This window comes from Sebastes umbrosus, chromosome 21 (genome assembly GCF_015220745.1).
Source record: "Sebastes umbrosus isolate fSebUmb1 chromosome 21, fSebUmb1.pri, whole genome shotgun sequence".
Lineage (NCBI taxonomy): Eukaryota > Metazoa > Chordata > Actinopteri > Perciformes > Sebastidae > Sebastes > Sebastes umbrosus.
In genome coordinates, this window is record NC_051289.1 from 10,566,152 (window position 1) to 10,580,847 (window position 14,696).

At 42.4% G+C, this 14,696-nt stretch overlaps 1 protein-coding gene across 2 annotated transcripts in view; it reads right to left on the reverse strand.

The window, feature by feature from the left end:
* Positions 1 to 14,696, reverse strand: part of oxsr1b (oxidative stress responsive kinase 1b) — a 41,965-nt gene that overhangs the window by 14,690 nt on the left and 12,579 nt on the right. For both annotated transcript variants that reach the window (XM_037757214.1, XM_037757215.1), the window contains exons 3-4: positions 8,836 to 8,944; positions 790 to 931 (exon numbers count right to left, since the gene is read on the reverse strand). In XM_037757214.1, the coding sequence (XP_037613142.1) occupies positions 790 to 931; positions 8,836 to 8,944 (251 nt within the window). The remainder of the gene's footprint in view (positions 1 to 789; positions 932 to 8,835; positions 8,945 to 14,696) is intronic.

The window sequence follows — 14,696 nt, forward strand, 5'->3', positions numbered from 1 at the left end:
GTAGACCAGCAACTCCCGTATTCTGCGAGGTAAAAGTACCGTTTGTTTTCAATGGAGTCTGTTTTGGAGAGAGCAGAGATAACGGCTTCAGTTTCCCGTCAGAAACATAGACTGTATAGTTGTCTCATGGCAAGGTAAATTGGCGAAAATATTCTAAATATAGCGAACACTTAAAGTAATATTGATTTTTTTAAGGTGAGCCTTTCTTTTAGGTGGCTAAAACAACTTTTTATACCGGACAAAGCAGTACATTGCTTTGGTTCCGTGCAGTAACTCCTGTCTGCATCTCCAGTAGGTAATACACTGACTAATGATGAGTACCTAATACAATCCCACTTCAAAACACCCGAACCATCCTTTTAATATGAAATCTGCATCTGAAAAACATTTAATTATGACTATTAATTAATTATTTATTAGACTCAAAAAATGTTCTCATTAAAACACTGCTTTTATCAAAAAATGCATCTTGTACACAGCAATCTATTCTATAGTGGGAGCTCAAGATATAAAGCATTTCTATTATGCTTTGTATCTGAATTAGTGTGTCAACTCAACACAAAAACAAATGGACACAGACTCCACTACAATAACATAATGTCTCATGTAGTCAAGGTGGGGGACCTAATATTAGTAGGACACCTTTTAGGAGAGCAACAGTGAAGAGAACGTTTCTGCTCCATAAACCCTCAAGGATAAATGTGATAAAGCCTCGGAGCCTAGTGGTGATAGAAAGTCCTGTGTCAGTTTTATTAGAGTACCAGAGTACAGGGCCTTGATTCTTGTTACCTGTGGATCTGTCCGTTCTTGTGGAGATACTCCAGGCCTTCGAGCACGTCTTTCAACACCGTGGCTATGCTGGCCTCGTCCAGGACGCCCGTCTTGTGTTCGCCTCGCGAGATGATGTGCTTGATCACGTCCAGCACGGAGCCTGTAAGGTAATAACCATAGGACAGTGGTTGATAACAAGAAGTACAATGGCATGCATATTTTTCTTTGTTGAAAACTACATTTTCAATGTCAGAGAGAAATGAAAACTATCCAGCAGTCGCCCTCTTTAGAAATGGCGGGGTATATGAGGAGTTAACTGATGATGCTACAGCATCAATGAGAAAGTCACCTCGGGGTAGCCTATATAATTTTTTAAGCCTACTGTAAACTAAAACTTATTTATGAAAACACATACTTCCTGGTGGATTGGCAGACATTGAGTCAACATGATTCATGTATAATTATACTGTTTGGATAAATTACATTGTGGGTACACAAAGACCGTTTTTTTCCAGTTCCAGTAAGATGGATTTTATTGAAGGAAAAAACAAAAGATTTAGCTGTGCTAAGACAAAGCCCTTGAACCATAAACATCATCATGACCTTTTAATTTGACCGTGGCAAAACAAACCAATGGTGGAGAGAGAGAAATCAAAACATTTGTTGCCATGCGTTCTTTAACCCCCAAGACCCATGACCGACTTTACTGTCTTTCAAAAGGCTGTAGCCGGTTCGGTTTTAAAGCTAGAGTAGGTACAGATATTATGTGAAACTAGAAAACCTAAGGAAACTATTGGTGCCAACCATGTCATACTAGCTTGTCAGAAAGGAAGCTCAGTAATGCTCAAAAGTTAGGCTACATTTTTGGCGAGGAAAAACTGCCATATGTGAATGAAAATGGGTTCTATGGGTACCAACGAGTCTCCCCTTTACAGACTTGCCCACTTTAGAATAATCACATGCAGTTTTATGCATGCAGTACAAAGGTGTTACTTTCGCCTGTTCTAAAAATGGTCTATTTGAATATTGCTGCATACTGGGGTCCCTAAACAGTCTTTGAACTGCATAAACTGGGTATCACTTAGACGCTTATGGATCCAATGAGCAAAACTGTGTTCAGGTATGATGAAGTTAGTCCCCATAGTAGCCATTATGAAACTTGACCTCACTGTATAAAATGACCAAATGATAAAGGTTTTTGATGCCAAATCACAGCTATGGTGTTCCTCAAGGTTTCGGAGTCTTAATGTGATTACTGATCATTTTTATCAATTTTCAAATGGTAAAAAAAATGGTTAAATTTAGCACCAAATCTGTGTAACAAATGGTATCAACCCAAAAGTTGCTGCAACAACTTATGAGACATAACAGAGCATGGGAATGGCCATCATATACTTCCATCATAATGTTCTTAGCCCTTATACACTTTCACAATTTGTTTTAATTAATTCATTCAATTAATTCATGTCTATTTCTGATTAATGACTAGAACAACTTGAAAAACAGTGCTGAGCTGCATCTCAAATTAATCTTCAGGTTCTCAGCTTTCAGATGATGCACACCACTTCTATGTGACATATACTGTTGACCTGCTGTATCCCACTAAAGACCCCCTGTCCCCCCTTAAAAAAGACAAAAAAAACAGGTCTATTGTGGGTCTCAGAGGGTAAAAGGGTAAATCCGCTGTTTAAAAATAATTATGTTGTGCCATCTACGATATTAAAAAGTAGCGTCAGTATCTACAAACAGCGACAACTGTCTCAACTGTCTCAGTGACTAAACAGCAACAAGACTTGAATTTATGATGTCATTGGGGGACATTTTTTCGACTTGGTTCATTGACTTTGTTGGCTCACAGGGTTTTTGTCTGAGGTTTTCCAGCCAAACGAAACTCATGCACACAGCTGGTAATCAGAAAATACGCCCAGTTAAAATCAGCATGGCTGCTGTCAGAGTCATTTCATTACTCTCAGAGCAGCTCTAGGATTTTACTCTCGCTGACAACATCATTACAGACTGACGGAGCGCTACAGTTTTAGAAATAACATACTCTATGTGACTTCTATTTCAGGGTGCATGTGGCTTTCATGCCTTTGGAATTGGCCAGCGATCTGCATGGAAGATAAGTGTGCATGTTAACATTTGAGGTTACAAGTTCAACTGTTTGCTTTGTCCTCAGTTGCCCGGGCTGAATGGAGAACGAGCGCAGCTCTGCTCGCTGACCTGGCGGGTCACCACGTCTCCCTCAGCCTGGCTACTGCTGAATAAAAAAGCAGCGCTCCGGATGAAAAGTCAAGACTGCCGTCAGTGTGTGATCTCCACAGAATAAAGAACATCTCTCTGACAAGAGGTTCGCTATTTTGCATTCGGTGTGACAGAAAATTGGGCGACACTTGTGAATGGCGACGGAGCAGAGAAGCAAAAAGAATGGCTGACAAGCTGTATTGTGCTGCAGTGATACACAAACACACTGTCTGTCCCTCAGCCACACACACACACTTGCAAACAAAAGCTGGAAATGGCCTTTTCAAGGTCCTGAAAGACTGTCCGTGATACAATCCCAGCATCTAAATTGATTGTGTTTTAGCAACGGTGCCAGGCTAAGGGTGCAAAGATATCTATTTGCTCAATCGCTTCAGGTTGTCCTCGCCTGCGGCACTCAGTCGAGCTCTGCATTACCCAGAGGAGCCGGCGATGACGGGCCGCCGGAGACTAGACGGTGTTGGTGCAGAGAGTCTTAGACACAGCGAGGCGCGGAGGCAGAGTGAGGGAGAGAGAGAGAGACGGTGGGTTCAGCGGGTTCTTCGTGCGCGTGAGAGTGCGCGGCGAAAAATGTGATTCAGCAGCAGTGAGGAAAAGAGGCTCATTCAAAGAGAGGACGTGATGAGGAAAGGCGGGAAAAGCAGCCTAGATGTGTGTCCGTGAGATAGCGTACATGTGAGTGAGTGAAGCGAGAGGCGAGGAGAGTGCAGCCTCCCGTCTCTGATGTGACAGCTCTTTGAAGCTCATTGAGAAAAGGCAGTGTTTTTTTTTTTTCCTCCTCTGTTCTCTACACACGGTTCCCTCCTCTCTCTCAATGCTTCTGCACTCATTGTGATGTTCATCTCCTTGTCTGAGATGGCAGGAGGGAGAGGGAGTGACAAGGAGTGACAGGTGACAATGGAGAAAGGTGCTGAGGGAAAGAGGGAATCGAGTCACAGCCAAAGGGAGGGGGAGATGTAGTCCTAATGAGGCAACAAATTAAGGTTCGATTACATGAGAAAGTGACCAAAAAGCTAATGAGCGGGGAACTTAACCTCGCCCACTCAACTGGATATGAAAAGTTACAGCCCTGTTTTATCGACACACCATTAAAAGGAATAGCTTGACATGCTTATTTGCTTTCTTGCCAGGAATTAGATGAGAAGATTGATACTGATGTCGGTACGGAGAGTGGTATCGATCTTCTCATCCAACTCTCGGCATAAGAAAGCAAATAATCCCCCAAAAATTGTCTTTAAGAGAAAAGGGAAAGGTTGACAAAGATAAAGGGTAAAGTAACACAAATAGTGTATAGTTCCTTTTTCAAGCAAGTCTCAGCGGCACTGAGGGGAGAACAATTCTAAGTGCTCACACACAGCATGACGAAGGCTTTCGGGAATCACTAAATGCCAGCCTTGTCAGCCTCTTTCAAATTCATCTGATTGAACTCTTCATGCCTCATTAGGTTGTTTCAACATGCTGACACATGACTGACAAGTTAACAACCCAAAGGTTCATTTTGCATGGGAAAGACTACGGCTTCCAAGACAAATGACACCTGTTGGCCTGGTTTGGAACGGCGCCTCTCCCAAGGCCCCCACAGGGAGAGTTTATACAAATCACAGGGGGTGAATTGAGTCTCGACAGTGTAGCGCACTGTAGAGTAGAGCATGCAAAAAACTCAGGAAAATGTCAAATCATCATTTCAGTTCCATGCTGGATTAGTCAAATCGCTCTCTCTCTCTCTCTTTCTCGGGATTTCAAACAAAAACTGTGAAGGTGTAAAAGCGACAAATTACTTCATCGCCTTTACAGTCTTTTTGTCTGAGACTGAGCGAGAGGATGGGAGAGTAAAAGGGGAGCAGGAGGGAGAAAGGGGAGGTGGACGAAGGAGATGAGAGCCAGTGCCAACTGGGCTAAAGGCCGATGGGGAATGCCAAGCGAATTTGCAGGGGGAGAAGGAGGGTGGGGCACGGGAGGGGCTGTGGAGAGGCATAGGTGGTGCAGAGACAAGGTGTAGAAGAGAGGATTGACACACTGAACGATGCAGCCGTCAATACCTTTACTTTTACTCAGTTACACAATTTGCTTGGGGGGAAAAAAACAATCCTAAGACCCGCCCCCCTTAGTTACTGTTCATTGTCTGAACTGCATGAACCTGGAGTCATCATCAGCATCAGTATTCTGGCCACATCATGATGTGACACATCCACTGGCTCCAAACTTGAGTCTTTTCTTATGCTAAATTGAAACAGTCAATAACAATCTGCTGGATCTATGACTCCACTCTGAGTGGCACTCGATTGAACGCGGCAGCAGTGAAGTCGGTCTGCGAAGGCTGCACATTAATCTCCTGGGAACACATTCAGCTGCTTGCTTTGGCATGACTCATATTCTGTCCCAGTGGGTTTCAGTGGATGTCTCTCCGATGTGTATTCAGTCAGCCACGGGTTATGCGGCGCGCTCTAATGAAACAGTTGTTCACATGTCACATTCGGAACAGGAATTTCCTGAAGAGCCCCGCGCCTACTGCGCACCTACTGCAAAACTCAGCTCTGCAGGTTGGGCCTTGAACGGATTTAACAGAAAGGAGGACAGTCTCGACTGAAGATTAGGCCTTTTACAGTTGAAAAACATAGGACATGAAGTCTAAAATAGGACAAGGGATATGCTTAACTAAAAGAGGCATTACCATTCATTCTTTCACACCTGTAGTTTGATTAATTTGGTGCGGATCAAGGTGGAAAAAAATTATATATTGTGGCATTTTAGTTTTGGTCCGGTTCCTACTGATTATAAGTATTATTAGACCGTAAATTGACCACAGGTAGAAACAGGACTGTACAAAACTGTCTTATACAGTACTCAGGGCTTGTTACAGTGGGATTGCTGTCACACACTATTTTAGGGTTGTAATTGACCAAAGAATTTGATTTTTGTCGACTAATTGATTAGTTGATTTAATCGACTGAGATGTGAAACGGATTTTCTCTACAAAGAAACAAACAAAAGCAACACTTTAAATCTCGTGTTTGCCAGAGATGAGCTCATAAGTTTCTTTGAAATAAGTCATTCACACAGGAAAAAAATATAAAAACGACAAAGAGGGGGCAGTATTAACAGCGTTTGACCTATTAATCAGGGAAAATACCAGCGCTGACGTGCATACGTGTTGATTTGCATTCATAGGTTATATACATGGCCTTATAAAGATCAATTATAAGATCGATTGCTGAACAGATTTCACGATCAGGAGATGGATTAGTTTAGTAGTTTAGCTTTTGAAATCATGCTAAAATCACATCCGAGTCCCACCTTTTCAAGCAGTTTAGTTGTTTGGTTCGCACCAGGGTTAGATTAATAATTTTCCCACCAGCCCAAACGAACCATACTAATCAGGCAAACAGACCGGAGTTTGGTTTAACTAAACCAAACAGGCTAGGTGTGAAAGCACCATTAATCCGCTGATGCTTTAGTGTAACAATATGCAACGGTGGACTTTTTTGTTGTACAAGCTAAAAAATGTAAAGTCACACCAAGATCAAAAAAAGGTTGATGGCATGTTGTGAGTATGTGCCAGTGAAAGACCTGTCAGGATTCATACTTCTAGTACTTAGAGTGTCAGAAGATAGATGTTTCAAACATTTATCCATTTTGTTTAGTGTACTTTTTTTTTTACTTTTCTGCTAGCAGTGTATGGATTTCCGGCACAACTTCACCTACCTCCAATGTGCCTGCAGAAAGGAAAGAGTGTGAAAAAAACGCCAGCAAAACTTGTAGTATACTGAACAACTTTAAGGCCACAAGCCAAAATGCCTCGTTCTAACAATGAAGGTGTTCTGTATACTACACATTTTTGCAAGCTAGTCTTCACATATTCTAAATGCCTACATGTGGTGTTAACTGAGGTCATTGGGAGGTGTGTGCTGTGCAGTCGGCCTGTTGTAATCCTATTTGCGGGTTTATCTTTCTCCCGAAACACAAGTATGCGGATACATATTTGTTTTTACCAAATACTAATTTCTATTGTTTTCTAAATAAGCTGAGCTTCTCCACAATCTCTCAAAATACCCACGTGGCAACTGCTGAAGTATGCCCTGGGGTACAAGTATCATGCTTAACTGGTATCTGCCAGTGCAACATGAGTGACATACCTTGAGTGCCATAAGCCAATAGAACAGCAGTAGCATACCGAGAGTCAACCTCTAAGAAATGGTAGAGCAAGAGTAGCATACCATCAGTAAATTCTGTATTGCGGCCGAGTGAAACATAGCCTATCCAGACGTATAAGTGTTTTGGAAACAGATTGTTTAGCAATTATTCTGTAAAAGAATAAACGTAAATGTGAAAATATTGCTTAAACAACATCATCTAGTACTCATTCTCTAGTACTCTAGGTCTCATTCCTTAGAGAACAGAGAGAAGAACGTTGTTTTACTATATGGTAAAACAACATTCTTCTCTCTACTCTCTAAGGAATGAGACCTATACTGTAGGAATGTACTCTGCTGCTTCGTCATATAGCACTTTACAAACAAACACTGTTGGTATAAAAACAGGGCTTTGTCAGACCAACTGTTAACAGTCTCTCTATAGCAGAAGACACAAGACAGGGCGGAGTCGGAGGGTGGAGGGTTACTTACGCTCCATCAAGCCAGAGGAGCAGACAGCGGTTGGCCTTCCTCGGGGCTGGTATGCCCTGCCCTGTGGAGTGGTGCTCTATAAACCCGACCTCATTTCGAGGTCTGTCTCCATGGCAGACGTCGCCACGGCCATCATTTAATTACTCCGCACAATAAAACTCAGCATCAAGGGCCCCTGTTTAACTGGGATAAGGGGAAGGAGAGAGTGCCATCTTAAGTGGTGTCAGCTCCTGCTGTGAGTGCTGGCCGTCTGCTCGAGCGTCGCTTGGCGGGCGCTGCGCCCCCTGGGCCCAGCTGCGAGGCGGCTGCCAAGCGGCTCATGACTCGAGTGTATCCGAGGGAGCCAGGCATGCCACCTGGGCACTATTCGTTACAGTGGGACGCTGTTTACACAGAGGAACGAGGGAGGGGTGGAAACACGGTGGAGATGTTTAGCGTGTGGATGTATCGGTGTACGCTTGTGCTTGTATAATTAGACTGAAAGCAGGATTAAGAGTGAAACGAGTGGAAATTGTTGACTCTTATCAGTGTTCATCTCTGAAGACGGTGCTTGTGAAATGTTTGGTACAGGACGCCTTCATGCACATGCTGTTTGTGTCTCGGGAGCTGTCACAGGTCTGCTGTAAAAGCTCCCTCACAGGCCGATCCAGAACCACAAAGACTCTAGTCGCTGGTGAAAATAAAAACCAATCGGAAGCAGATGCAGCAGTTGTTGCATTTTGAGGTTTCTCTCTCTCTCCATGGTGGCCTCCTCTTCATGCTCCTCTTACTAGTTAATTGCAGCGCTGCCACATGGGTGCCATGACGCCGGCCTGCGGGCTGTTATTACCTCTGCCCTGTCATTAGCTCCTGCACTGTTACTGAGTTAAAGCCCGGAAAGAGCTGCAGCTCACATGGGACACAATGAAGATCAGTGCTGTCACATTCCCTACAATCACCGGCAGCAAGTGGCCCAGCTCTTCCCACTGTCCCTCTCTCATCATGGGGGGCCCTGACAAAAATTATGGACCCCTCCCGATATGATTTTAAGGCCAAAAGTGTACGCCAAAACAAATTGTGAAGTTGTGATGTTGTGATATTTTTGCCTGTTCAGGAAACGTTCAGAATGACCGACAGAAGTCGAGGGCAGTGTAGGAAAAGATTGGACAGATGATGGAAGAACAAATCCTTGTGCACTTACCACCACTGAGCAGCTTCATGACCAGCCACAGCTCATCCTTCACCACGAACGAGGTGTAGTAAGACACGATGTTGGGGTGGTGGCACTGGCTCATGGCCTGAATCTCTTTCTGTTAGAGGAAAAAAAAAAAACAGAGAGACAGAATCCAATTAATCAGAATCGTACAAAGCATTCAAATGATCTCATGAAAGACTGTTTATTTACCATTGACGGGATGTAATCTGACTCATTATTGGTCACAGGCGCAGTTTGCGTTGGTTCAGGGGGTTCACTGAACGCCCAAGAAATGCATCTTATATTTTTTATAATAAAGCAGATCTAATCATTTATCATAATAATGAATAATATTGACGTTGTTGGGATTGTTACTGAGAGAATAAGAAACTAACAAGATCAGAAGAAAGATTTGTGGTATTTTTATTTACTAATAACATCGGACACTCTGTCCACACATCATTAAATATGCACTTTCTGTTACGCTAAACAAACCAGCTGTACGGTCGAGATCACACTAGAGATGTAGCCACTTACAAGATGGGTGAGTAGTACTTTTCTATCTTCCGACGTTTGTGTTTTTCAAACAGAAAACACAGGTTTTAAACCTATAAATATTTACTGAAAATGACATACAATGCAGCCAACAGTAGCCTAAGTAAACTTTCAGGCGATCTCATGGTGGTCTCCCTCCAGCCTGCTGTCACCTTATTTAGGTGTTTGTGGTGAAATGAGGAGGTATCGTATAGATAACTCCTCATTTCAACCCCACATAATCAGCCATTCCTGTTTCGTTGCAGCGAATTTAAACGAGCGACAGGAGTAAACAGAAACAGGAGGTCTGACAAAAGTTCAGATCAAAACAGCACGCTCCGCAGCGCTTCGTTGTTCGCGCAAAACAATGCAACTGAAACTGATTTTGTCACCTTTGCTGGCGTCGCATTCTGTTTAGAGGGTGCAATATGTAGGCTGCACGCATCCCAACACATTAGACCTCTCTGCGTTGTGCACATTACATTCCCTCTAGATTTATTTCCTGAACCCCCAATCTTACAGTTCAAACTGCACCTATGTTTTTAGTCCCACTCCTGAAACAGCAAACTACCATTTCTAGAGCTGCTAACAGTTGTGGTGGTTGTGAGATGACCCATGAAACACAACATATCCGTTTCCGTATGTTTTCATCCAGGACAGATAGCGCCTAGTACCTAATTATTCTCATTTGGCTCACACAAAAAGGTATGAGAAAAGCCTGGAGGAAATGAACCGAACGCAGTCACAATAAACGCCTATGCCTTTAACGCTGCAGCTATTCTTGAAATTTAGTGCGATACTTAAGATCTTAATGACGTCAGTAGTCAGGAGAGAAATAGGCTAGGTCAATATAATGCATATCTATGCAGAAGTGAGAAAACAGCCGGTGCTCAGCCCTTTATACAGCTGTAAGCTCTCTTTCTCTTTGTGTGTGTGTGTGTGTTTGGAAAGCAGGAGAGCTGAGGTAATGCTGGCACAGAAATCTAATCCGTCACTTCAGCAACAGTCCTAAAGTCATTTGGGGATAGACAAGCGTCCTAAGGAAAAGAGTCAGGACCACTGATTCACTGATGTTTTGCTTCCCTTTCTGCACGTACTTGACAAATGACTGAACCCGTTACTGGAGCTCCATACTAATGCACAGCAGCTCTGATGCACAGCAGCTCCGTACTTTTTGCGATAATTATGTATAAAAGACCTAACTGAAATGAGATTTATCAGGATAGTAATACAATCAGTCCTGAACTTTTCAAAGATGTCTAAGAATAATACTGTATATTTACTATAAATATTATTTAAAACTATTAATAATGAATTTAACAAATCTTTAGTGAATTTGTTTAACAGGTATTTATATGTACTACAGTCACAAAAGAAATATACTATCGTTCATCAAACTGAAATGCACAATTCGTTTGAGAGCTCAAATATAGTCTAATCTAGAGCTTGTGATGGACATTTTTGAACATTTTCTGACTGATTTTTTAGACCAAACAATTAACTGATCAATCGTGAAAACAATCAGCAGATAAATGGCCAATTGAAAGTTGCAGCCCTAGTCCAATCATGAATGACATCCCTGCTCGGTGCCACCATTTGGTGACAAAAAATATTATCATGCAGAATATATTTTACAAAAACAACCTTTCATATTAATTTGGGAGAAAGTACAATTATTCAAAATCAAAACTACATCTAAGGAGTGATCAAATTCACCTATATGCTTCAAGCATAGACTGTAAACTGTATAAGAAGTGGACGTCACCCATTGGTTTTATGGTCTTGAAGCCTCGAGTTCGCCATCTAGTTTTTTTGCAACCAGAAGTGACACGAGAGGGTGGAGCTAAGTACAACCGAACGCTGAATAAGACATTTTTAGGCAACCAAAATGGTTATAATTAACTTTCATGAACTGAAAACACACTGTGAAAGGGTTAAAGTTGTAAGACGAAAACACGGACAACTCCCAGATCGGACAACGCCGTGGTAGCGACCTGTCAATCACAAAGTAGCCACGCCCTAAAGCATCCCCTGCTTTATGGTCTATTTGACTCTAAATGGGACCATAATTTACTAAATGAACATCATGCTGTATTGAAGAAGACTTGAAACTAGAGATTGAGACCATAAACTCATGTTTACAATGTTTACTGAGGTAATAAATCAAGTGAGAAGTACGGTCATTTTCTCATAGACTTCTATACAATCAGACTTCTTTTTGCAAACAGAGAAGTCGCCCCCTGCTGGCTGTTAGAAAGAATGCAAGTTTAAGGCACTACAGCATTGGCTTCACCTCCCAGACCCGGAGGTTGCCCACTGGTTTCAAGTACAGAGAGGGTGTATTTACACAGACACACTGCATCTTATTATGTATTATCCCTCTTTTCCTTTGTGCTAAGCTATGCTAAACATGTGCCAGATCTGCAGTATCTCTTTATTGGATGCACTGAGGTTAAATCAATATTGACCTTCTCATCTAATTATGGGTTTCACCGCAAATGACCACATTTCCACAAATTTCCAAGTGTTTATTTAAACTAGCTATTGAGTGTTGTACCATCACAGGCATGCCACAAGCCTGTCAACTGATGAACTTAAACACTCTAAAAAAACATTTGTTAAAGGCATTAATCAATAGATGCTTGTGGGTCAAAACGTAAGCCTGATGTTCCATCAGCATAAATGCTTAGTTTACACAATGTGCATTAGCAGCAGTATGCCTCTGCTGCCGAATCATCACTATTGAGCCTTCAGTGAGTGCCTTCACCGAGCGAGGCTCGGCCAGGCAGGTGACCTCACGATGCCATCAGAAAACACTTGACAAAAGAGGGTTAAGAACATGAACATGAGTCATAATAATAAGGGTGGATACAGACTGTGTATGGAAGTCATTGGACCGTGACAGGTGCCGACATGTTATTGTAGAGGACAATAGTGGAGGAGAAAAGGTGGAGTGCCAGTCAAAGATTTTCTGAGCAGGATTCCTTTCAGATTGAGCGGCAACAACCTTTTGACCAACAGGTGAGCCGACACACCACCCTGCTCCCAAACTAAACCCCTTTTTGATTATCAAGCAGTCTAATAACTTCCAGTCTGCCGGACCAGACGGTGAGCTCCGTGGGTCGTCTCCCCTATCATTCTTTCTCTGGATACTACCGGCCGAGAGAGAACAATAATGATATAGCCTGTTGGCTGCTAACTGGCTTCGGTGGAGTCCAACCCCCCCCCTCTGTTCTCAGCACAGTGGAAGAGGAAGGTCATCGCAGCTCTGTGGGCCAGGGTAACCCCAGAAAAGAAAAACAATGGGATAACAGGGAGGATATCGTGCTCTGGCAGTTGGCAGGTTTTCACATCTTTTCCAGCAGACAATGTGCGACTCTTTGTTGTGGTGATTAGGTCACTGTAAACCTACGCTGCGGCAAAGGCAGTGGAAATGTTCTCATCGCCATTACGTCTTTCTGTGTAACCTTCGATGTGTAACCTTTCAACATGATGAAATTTTGCGCTGTGAAAATATTTTTGCAGGACGTCTCGATGCTGACTGGAAAGCGAAGACATTTTCATGTATTTCTGCATGAGAATATTGGCAAGCGCTGTACTGTCTTGACGTCAGAACCATTCATGTAAAGCAGGGGTGCCCAAACTTTTTCCATTGGAGGGCCAAAACTGGAGCTTAATGGTAGGCCACGGGCCAAAAGCAAACACCTATTGTATTGCATTGTTAAGATGCAAGATGGTACTAGGATCCCAAGTTCCCCGAATTGAATATTCTTTTATCTTTTACATAATTAACCCCTTAAAATCCATCTGCTGAATACAATTGGGCTCATTTCCAGTCATACTCATACACTGATGTAAAGGTATATCATGCACGTACTTCATGTAAATTCTGCTGCATGAAATCTAGCATTAATTCTTAGTCTTAACGTCAGTTGTATTGTACGTTGATCCCACCAGTCCAGGAAACCATTAAGAAAAACACTTCAATCAAGGATACAAGTCTAGGTCTAGTCTTAGAGGCACATTTCTACATATAACTATGTCTGCTAATGCCAAATATAATGGCAAGTGCCAATTGCAAGTTTGTTCAAACCATGAAATATGAAATTATCATCATCAAACCAAAGATCCAACTGTGAACAGAAACAGGGAACTATTTCTTCCAAACAGACAGACTTTGTGTCTGGTTGTTATGGGTGTTGCAATGACATCATCCTAATACACTAGCCATTCAGAGCAGTTTTATTCAAACCGTCCGACCTGCAAACCCCAGGTGCCACACCTGTCTGCCACCGCACACAAAGCAGCCTGCAACACAAAAGGGTTTCACTGTCCCATGACTACATTTTGGATTTAATGTTCAAGTCACTGATGACAGCAGCACGAGCAGCAACACTTATGGTAACCTGTGTAGGACAAAGTGACTTTTAATAATGACCATCTGTGTGACACTCATACATTAGCATAGGATAGTTCTCCCTCCCCACTACATCAGAAGGGATTTTTAAATGAACAATTAAGCCTTAATTAACTTTTTTTTTTGTGGAAGACCAGCAGGCAAACAAAAAGCCAGAAATACATATCAATAACAACATCAGACCAGACATCCACCCCCTCATTCCACCCATCTAATAAAGCTGTCTTCCTCTCCCTAATGGAAATCACATTGGTTTATTGAGTCAGTAACCTTTGACCGATTTCTCTCCAACATGTCAACTCAAATTCATGTTCTATGAATTATATCTCTGGGTTTATATATTGACGTTGATGCCCTGCAAAAATCCGAGCTAATCTCTAAACCTCTTTAGCTTACAAATTCTATACAGATTCTCCAGGAAATAGACCAAGCCAAACCAGACGTTTTTGTTTCTGTACTAGGCCCGATCTTTGCAGTATTTGGCGTGTCGGAGGACCTTGAAACTGAGCAGCAAAATAAATGAGCTATTGTCACAAAGTGAATACAGTGCTGGGTCACAAACTGGTGCCACAGAATCTCACTGATGGCAGACACACAGAGAGGCCACTATAGAAGCAATGTTACGTCACTATCGGTTACTCAGAGCCTAACACACACACGCTCACTATGACCCAATCGCACTGCAGCACGCACACATAAATACACACACGCGAGAGACTACTGAGGAACGGAGATACTGGCGATCTGCAATTGATGGGGAAACTTGTGAAAATGTGATGAGAACACAAATATGCCTCTGAATCACTTCCTTTAGCGTGATTCGGAGTTACTATACCATAAATAATTATTTTGACATCAACACTCAATATCTTTATTGTGCCACTGTGATCTGAAGGTTTTTTAAGGTATCTTAAAG